General features: G+C 33.9%; 1 protein-coding gene across 1 annotated transcript; it reads right to left on the reverse strand.

The window, feature by feature from the left end:
• Positions 1 to 3,666: 3,666 nt before the first annotated feature.
• LOC110106974 lies at positions 3,667 to 4,308 on the reverse strand. The gene has a single exon (XM_020837086.2). It carries the CDS (start codon positions 4,306 to 4,308, stop codon positions 3,667 to 3,669), a length of 642 nt encoding a protein of 213 aa, XP_020692745.1.
• Positions 4,309 to 9,817: the final 5,509 nt, after the last annotated feature.

Raw genomic sequence — 9,817 nt, forward strand, 5'->3', positions numbered from 1 at the left:
TTGGTTTTCATAATTACCTACCTTTGGGTATTTGGCTTCTCTATGGTTTATTGCTGTTGTGGTGTTCTAGTGCCTTACTGAGTAGTTTGTTCCTTATGCTAGCTATGGTTTGATCTTGGGAGTCTTGTGTTTTCTTGGTATTGTCTTCTTGTAATCTTAACTTGTTGTGCTGGGCCGGTTTTAACTTGATGTTGAGCCCCGACTGTTAGCCAATTTTGTTTGTGACTATAATACCTTGTGATATCAATAGTGTTGCTATTTGGTCGGGTTTATGAGCTGTTGGTTGGTTATCATCAGGATATTGAGTACTATTTGGACTGAATTTTGGAGAATTTGTTTGATTTATAATTGTTGTAATCTCACTGCTGTTATTATATCTTTCTATTTTTGATATGTATTTTCTATGTATTATTTTCTTTTCAAGAAATCCAATTATGTAGGTGAACATATTGATCTTATCTTTTCTAGCAACTATTTTTTAGTTCTTTAATCTTTTTTAGGTGCTCGTTCTTGTGCATCGTAGCATGTACCTAGGTTATTATGTACTTTTTTCTAGTAGGGATCTCGAGCTTGTAGTTTATTTTTTTATCTTTTTGTAGCTCTTTTGAACATTAGTGAGCATGAGGGACCTTTAAGGAACTTATACTATTTTTTTCTATATTAATGCGTAGGCCCCTCGGTGGGTTTCCTCTAAAAAAATAGGTTATTTTCAACTTCAATAGAGATTCTGTATGTCTATCCAAATTAGTTCAAAACAATGCTTTAAAATTTTTTTAACAAGTCTTAAATAAAGAAGCCTTAATATCTAAAAATAATTAAAATAAATCTATGGTTTATCTTATTCTTTTAGAAGATTTCATTTTTGTGAGATTTGGACTTAGTTATTTTTAAACTCATTACACTTTGATTTATTAATTAATATGTTCTTAAAAAACTATTTAAAAAAAATTTAAATGAGAAATCTTAAAAATTTCAAAAAATAATCTTTAATACATTATTACTTAAATTTAATAAAATTTTATTTACAAACCTTAAAGAAACTAAACATAAAAATGATAAAATTTTGATGCCTAATATGATTGGCTAAGCCACTTAACTTAGCCCACACTATAGTTTGCTTGTTAGGGCAATCAACTCAAGCTTTTTATTAAGTGCCTTTTTAAAAACTTTGAATGGATTATTTGCTTCCTAAATTTATTTTTAAATGCAAAAAATTGAGTGAGTTTGGAGGAAGTGTTCATATGATTATGTGATCGAATGATTATATGTGGATTATGTGTTAAATTTATGATTTATCATGAATGTTTAGGTTTTTTGTAATTAAGAATGCTCTGAATGTTTATCACTAATTCAATATTCATTAAGTGGCCAAATTTTTGCAGGGCAATTATTAAAATGGAGAGAAAACTAAGTAAAATTTAAACTAAATAATTTTATATAGGTTCATATGCTACTCAGCTCACCAAAAATATTTAAAACATGGCCAAGTTACGGTTACTCAATCATTAACCAAATACATATGTATTATGTGTTGTAATGTTTTTCATATTATACATAGTACCGTCGTCCTTTCACACTCCCCCGATGTTGGCAGAGAACCGTTCCTCCTTTCACACTATTCCCAGTATTGGCAGAGTACCGTCGTCCTTTCACTGGTGTAGGCAGAGAACCCTTTCTTCCTTTCACACTCTCCTAGTGTGTGCAGAGAACCCTCGACTGTTTACACTTCCCAAGTGTCGGTAGAGAACCGGATCTTCTCCAAGATCTTCTTCACAAGTCCATTCTAAAAGAAAAGAGAGAAGAGTGAAGTAATCTCAAACTTGAAAGTGGAAAGACTTACCCTTGAGTACCAAGTGAAACCTTCATGCTCCAATGGCTAGAAATCTCCTTCAAATGCTCTCTCACACTCTCTCCTTGACTCTTTTTTCAATAGGCACGAAGATCAATAAGCAGAAAGATTAAGTGGCAGTTTTAGAATGGCCTATATATAGAAGAGACAAGAAAAAACATATAAAAATGGCAAATTTCAAGTTATCATGCACATGATCGTCCCGTACGATCGAAAATAATCCTAGACAATTTTACTTAAAAGCCTTGAAACAAACCTGTTATATATTTGTACAAAATAATTTTGTACATGATGATTGTCCCGTACGAACCAAGTTCATCCGGTACGAACGGTTACCACTAGGTTGGTTCCAAAAACTGTAGAATGAGCAAACAAAAACTGTCTTAAGTCAGTTATATCATCCTGGATGAAAATGTTTCGTCTGAACGAAATTCTTAAAGAGCCAAATCGTTCTGTTTTGTAATTAATTTCATTTGGACGAAATTCTTACAGAGAGCAAATCGTTCCGGACGATAATTAATTTCATCTGGACGATCAGGACTTAGAAAAATTTCTTAGGCAGTTTATGTTTTTTCCATGTGCTCTTAATATGAGATAACTAACTGATCGTCCCATACGAACGGATATCGTCCCGTATGATTAGTATAAAATTTTATGATCTCCTTAAGGTTGTGTGTATGTTTTTTTTCACTCAATTACAATCACTCCCTCTCAATTCAAATAACATTTTTAAGCTTCAAAATTGCAAAGTATTTGTTGCTGAATTTGATTTGAAGTCTTCATCTTCGAGAGTTTGATTCACCTGAAATGTTAGTACACACAAGTGCAAATACACATTTTCGAAAAAATTGTTAGGAGATAACTACACATAGAACAATAATATTTGGAATCATCAAAACTATACAAGTTGTAAAAATGTAAACATGCAAATAGCAACTCTCTTAACAACCTTCAATTATAAAAATGTTTTAATTAAGTGGTACATGCTACATCTAAGCATTAGAGTATTATTTAAACACCAAAGTAAGAAAAGTTTAATAACTATTTTAATTGAGAGTACTCATAAGATTTTTTTATCTTTTAAGATGTAATTAATTTTAGGGGCCTGCCTGTATGGGGAAACTCTAACCTTGGACTAAATAAACATTATCTTATTTTTATAAGGTAGGGGAAAGATTTTTATGAACATAAAAAATTTGTCTAAAACCCATTTTAGTATTTAAATGACTTCGCAAGATATCATGTTCATCATTCAAAATGCTATGCTTCTATCTTTTTTTTTTTTTTTTGAGAAAATGCATTTTGCATTAATAAGGAAATAACAACCTAAAAACAAGCATTTAAAGCAAACATAAAGAATCACATTCCTCCTTCAAGCAAAACAAGAATGAAGGAGGAATATCTTGAAAGCTAATGTCTTTCCAAACAAATGAGCTCTTTAACGCCAAATTAGCACATACATCCGCTAATTTGTTACAATCTCTATTAGTAAAAGAAAACAAAACTTGGTTGAAATCAAGAAGGAAAGACCAGTTATCCTCAATGCATTTACTAACCTTCCAAGTCTTCATAGCCGATTGAAGAAGTTTGATAATGTTAAAATTATCTCCTTCAATTATGATTCCTTGAGCTTCAAACATCCAATCACGGAGGATATTTTTCAAATGTAGAATCGTCATCAATTCAATTTGAGCAACGCCCCAATGCATAATATTTACTCCAAAAGAAATAAGAAATCTTCCTTTCTCATCTCTTGCCACACCTCCAAAAATAGCCACATAATTAGATAAGATAGAAGCGCCTACATTTAATTTAATCTAACCAGTTGGAGGAGGATACCAAGACCAAGACAGCATACGCTGGTTAGTATCCCAGTTTTCCGGTATATGATTAATAAAGTTGCTAATTGTAGCTGTAGAGACCACATTTTCTACCAAAGAGTTGATTGAGTCTTCAATGCTATCATGAATCAATTTACATCTACTTTTCCACACTAGCCAAGTAGTCGTACAATACATATTGGCAATGCGAGAATTATTTCCTACAAGCTTCTTTAAACCTTCAAAACATTCTTGTAAGTTGTCATAGATCGTAATATTGAAGCCCCAGTTATTGAGTAAAGAAATCTCTTCATGAAGCTTTGAACAGTTCCCTGCAATATGCCATTCGTTCTCATCTTCTTTACATCCCCTCGGGCAGACTGAGAAGTTACTAACTTTTCTTCTAACTAGAAAATCATTAGAAGGAATGGCATCATTATACAGCCTCCACCAAAAGAGTTCAATCTTTGGTCTTAATTTTAATTTTTTCATCCAATTCCATATTACATCACCGCCATTTTTATCATATAGTGCTTGGAATGCCAGAGCAGCAATTGACTTTCCTGAAAATTTAGAATTGAGCTCAATGAGATCGTATCCTCTTCCGGCCTGAATTGGAATTTGAGTAATAAGTTTCATTATATGCTCCCCAAATGTTAATTGAATATGCTCAATATTCTATTCTCCGTCCAGATTGAAATAACATAGCTTGAATTCTCTTGGTTCCAAACAGTTGACAAACGTCGGCCACCTTGCTATACATCTATCCAGAATCCAGCTATCAAACATCCAATTGATCGAATTTCCATTAGAAACATCCCACCTAACAATGTTTCTAAGAAAATGAGCTCCCATAGTGATGATTTTCCAAGTCGATGACAATCTCTTTTCATTGGAGTCATCCAGACGTCTTCACCATATTTAGCTCTTAAAATTTGGTTCAACAATGTAGTAGGCTTTGTGCAGAAATTCCATGCCAATTGGGCCCTAAAGGACCAATCCTTTATACAGCTGAGAATAATCCTCTACCGCCTTCTTCCTTATTCTTGAAAAGCCTTTCCCAAGAAGCATAATGAATACCTGTATTTACATTTTTCTTTTTCCACCAAAAGCTTCTACACATTTTATCAAATTCTTTTAAAATACTCGAAGGAACAAGAGAAATTGAAGTTAAGAACATAGGAAGAGAGAGGAATGCTGATTTGATGAGAACCATCTTGCCTTCCAAAGAGATGAATTTTTGTCCCCAAATATTTAATCAATTAGCTACCACATCCATAAGTTTAGAGAAATCCAAAGAAACCACTCTCCTCAAGGCCATCTTTACACCAAGGTAATTCAACTCCTTCACCACATTAAATTTAAGAAGATTGGAGAGTCTCTTTTTAGTTTTATGATTAGTAAATTTTCCAAAAATAACCATAGGTTTACCCTTGTTAACTTTTTGTCCCGACCATAAACAATAGTCATTAATGATAGATTTCAAATCTTTAATAACATTAATCTTGCATTCCGAGAAGATCAAAATATCGTCCGCATAAAGCAAATGGGACACTCTAGGAGCCCTGGAAGAAATAGAGATTCCCACATCACCTTTCCTACCATTAACAGCATATGATAGGATTTGAGAGCATAGAATAAACAAATAAGGGGATAAAGGGCAACCTTGCCTAAATCCACTTTTCCCTTCAATCCAATTCGTTTTCTTTCCATTGATCAATATGCAATATTTGGGATTTAAGATGCATTGTAAAATGAGTTCCTTAAATTTAGGAGGAAAATTAGAATGAGAAAGCACTTGCCTCAAAGCATCCCAACTCATACTATCATAAGCTTGTTCCATGTAAGCTTGATTGCCAAGAGTCCTTTCCTAGCTTTAGAATAACAAAATTTGTTGAAGACTTCTTGTGACAAAGGAACATGATCTGACAAAAGAACTCCCTTTGATAAAAGCAGCTTAATCCGTCGAGATTAATTTATGAATAACCATTTCCAATCTACGTAAAAGCATTTTTGCAATAACTTTATAAATGGTCAAATAGAAGCTAATAGGCTGAAAATTTGTTACCTCTTGAGGATTTTGATTCTTCGGAATAAATACTATAAAAGTTTCCTTTCACGACATATGCATATCTCCAGAAATTAGGAAATGCCTCACTGCTAACCAAACATCTTCAGCTATCAGATTCCAGAACTTTTTCAAGAAAGAAAATGTTATCCCGTCCACCCCAGGAGCATTATTGCTGCCAGATTTTTCAATAAAACTTTGAAGCTCTTCCCTAGTGAACTCTGCTTCCAACACAGCTTGATCCTTCTCATTGATAATAGCGAAAGGTTTAGGCCAGCCATCAAGTATACAATTTCTCTGTTGCCATTTCAGCTTGAAGAAATCAGAAAACACTTTCTGAATTTCATTTACATCCTCCGTTATATTGCATGCATTAGTCTTAATATGACTAATCCAATTGGTATTTTTCCTGGCATTAGCAAATGCATGAAAAAAACCAGAATTGCAATCTCCTTCTTCCATCTACCTTGCTTTAGCTCTTTTCCTCCACCAAGTATTGAGTCTTGCAAGAGTGACATTGAGTTCATTAATTTTGAATCTTAAAATCTGCAGCTTCTCCAAAGAAATCCCAAATTCGCCTTCTTCCAGTTGCATTTCTTGTATATCTTACTTTAATCTGTCCCGAAGAACCATAAGGTTTTTGAACTTTACTTTGCTCCAGTAGAAAAGAGATCTCAAAGTTCTTTTAAATTTAACATTAAGAGAAGAAGCCGGATTCAACCCAGTGAATTTACTCCAAGATTTTTTCACAATAGCCTCTGCTCCATGATAAGTTTCCGAAACTTCTTCATATTGGGTCTCAATTTTGTTAACCTTAGCAGGTTTGAAAATCTCTAGTAAAATAGGACAATGATCCGAAGCTATGTGAGATAAATGTTTCACCATAGCAAGGTGAATAGAGTTCAAAGCATTGGAATTGATAAGGCATCTATCCAATTTCTCTAGAATTCAAGCTCCTCCAGATTTTTTGTTACACCAAATAAATTTAGGACCCATAGAGTTCACCTCATGTAAATCATTGTTGATCATAAAGTTCTTCAAATCTCTAGCTCCTTAGGACAAGTAGAATTTTTTCCCACCTCTCTTTTCATCTTGACATAGAATACAGTTGAAATCCCCACCTATCACTATAGGCAAGTCCTCCGAGCAATGTTTTTCTAAGCATTCCGAAAGGATTTTTCTATCAATGGTTTTGTTACTCCCATAAACAGTTGCTATTTTCCATGTTCCTTTATTGAAAATCTGTAATTTTCCAACTATCATTTGTGAAGTAACTTAATCCACTGTGAAAGACGCAAAGTCCTTCCTCCATAGAACTGTTAAGCCTGCAGATAAACCTTTTGAGGGAACTAAAAATGATTCCCAATTGTTTCCTAGCAGTCTGATAATTTGAGAATTCTCCAAGGAGTTAATTTTAGTCTCCATCAACCCAACAAAAAAACTTTGTGGCCTTTAATCACTTCCTTCAAATATAGAGCAACCTCTACCTTCTTGGCTCCTCTACAATTCCAAAAAAATCATCGAGTTCATTACTTAAAGTTGGGAGAAGGTCCCCCATTCTTCTTGCTTTTAGCTCCACACTTTTTTCTGTCACTTTCCAATATATTACCCGATCCAAAAGACTTCAATTCCTTGAACAATTTAACCTTCTTTCCAGAAGATAAATTACTATTCACTTCCTTCTCAGAGTTATGAACTTCTTTATCTTTTTCTTGCATGAGTTTTCTTTTTTTATCAAATACTACTTCCACATTTGATATACTCTGAGGAATTTTTCTCAACAATCTTTCCTTCAGTAATTCTTTCAGGTACTTCAACATATCTTGAAACAGGTTGTTCATCTCTCGAAGAAGCTCCTTCCGATTCACCATTATTTTTTGAATTATCAGTGCAAGGTTTTGGAACATATATCTTTTTCATAGGAATAGAGATCCTATTAAAGAAGTTCCTCTTGTTAGCCATTCTCTTGAATCTTCTGTTGCCAGGTCTCACCTGGATCCACGAGTCATCCTTTACATTATCAACATTTACAACTGATTTGGCCTCTGCCTTTTAATTTCATGCTTTGTTCAATTCAGTTGCACTAGTAGTCATTGTAACATTTTCTTTATTAACTTCAGAGCAGTTGTTAACCACATGACCAATTCTACCACATCCATCACAAATTTTAGAAAATCCTTTATACTCTACCGCCTGAAAAAACTTTCCAGTCGTTCCTTCCACCCAAATACCTTTTGGGAGTTTTAAATCTAAGGAAATATGAATAAAAACTAGTGCAAACTCCCTTCTACTCCATTGGAACATATTCCCATCAAGGAGGAATGGTTTGCCCACCATCGAAGCTATCCTATAGATGTTTACCTCATCCCAGAACTGAAGAGGTAAATTGGGAAGTCGGATCCACACTGGAGCTGAAATACCTTTGAGAGAATTAGGATTGAATGAAGCAGACCATTTATCCAGTCCCACTGCTTGTCCTCTCACCCACCAAGGTCCACCAGAAAGTATGTTCTCCATAGCAACCGTATCTTCAAATGAGCATAACATCCATCCACGTCCCAAACCAGTTATATGGAATTTCCCAAAGCTGTTCCACTGTCTTCTTAGATCCATGCTAACCATATGAAAAGAAATTTCATCCCCAAAAATCTTCACAACTAAATCTTTCTCCAATATCTTGGCAATCTCCATTTCCTTCTCTACAAGTAATTTAACACCTTTTCCATCTTCTGTTTGAAAAGACCCCAGATCTAGTCTATCAACCTTAATGTTCTGCTTCTTATGCCAAACCAAATTGTTCTCCACATTAATCCGAATGTTTGATGGTTGAGTAGGATTATTACAAACTTCTTCGATACAACTGGAGCAGTAAGAGTAGATTCAGCATCAGACCTTTGACGCAAATGCTCATCCACCTTATCTTCATTTTTGGATTTAAACTTCAACTAGGGGGAAGACGTCAATTCCTTCCTACTTGGTGAAGAAGGCAGAGATGCATAATTAAAGTTTTTGATCACTGAGATCCTTGTTCCCTTTGAGGACGAAGCTTCCAGATTGAATTTACCAATAACTTCATTGATAGAAACAGAGCTGTTAAAAGATTTCACATTAAATCCTCCATCCTCTGTTAAAATTTCTTTCCCTTTCACAATCACCAAAACGGGAGAAGATTTCTTCGTTAATAAACCACCCTCATTAATCACCAGTGGTTTTGTTATCAGATTTTTGAAATTCATATTAAATTCATCAAGCTTATTCGAACCTCCATTGAAAACTTCAGAATATTTCTTCACAGGAATCGATAATCCTTTTCTGTAATTCGACCAGGATTCCGACATGAGAATCCGATTGCACTCCATATAATCCCTTAAAGATCGCCGGCCTTCTGGCCGATCGCCGGATCCACCAGATGTGTACGATGAGACCGCTGAAGACGAACTGAAAAAATGGAATTTTTTTTTTGAATTCCCAGACTTTCTCGGAGAAGATTTCTATCTAATTTATTTGGTTAACGAAATGTTGACTTTTCATAACACAGTTTTCTTTTTAAATATCATATAGAATATCATGTCTAAATTTTAAGATAACTTACTATTCTCCTTATTGTGTTTGATTTTGAGAATGCAAAAATTTTTAAACCTATTTTTAAACTTGCAGAATATCATATGCGACTTTCAATATTTTATGTTATTCTCAATGTAGTATTTGATAAAAAAAATAGAAGCGTTCAAATCAACTTGGTTCTTTTTACAACATATTATCATGCTGACTACACTAGTGAAGGTTCCTCTCTCCATCTTTAATATTGGTTAAATACTTTCTGTATTGGTAGTTTGCTTGCAACCTTTGTAGGTTCAAAATATATTTGGTTCATTGGTTACCTTACTCATTTATTACATGGGTAAGTGTGGAAAACATCTAAAAAATAAACAAAAATGAGGTCTCAAAAATCCCCATAGTTCTGGTGTGATAAATCTATTTAAAACCCATTTTTGGAGTATTTTCAGGTTTCTTATATTTCAAGAACATCCTGTTTGAGAAAAATCAAATATGCTTGGATATGACACCTTAAGACCACAA

Source organism: Dendrobium catenatum, unplaced genomic scaffold (assembly GCF_001605985.2).
Source record: "Dendrobium catenatum unplaced genomic scaffold, ASM160598v2 fragScaff_scaffold_1118, whole genome shotgun sequence".
NCBI lineage: Eukaryota > Viridiplantae > Streptophyta > Magnoliopsida > Asparagales > Orchidaceae > Dendrobium > Dendrobium catenatum.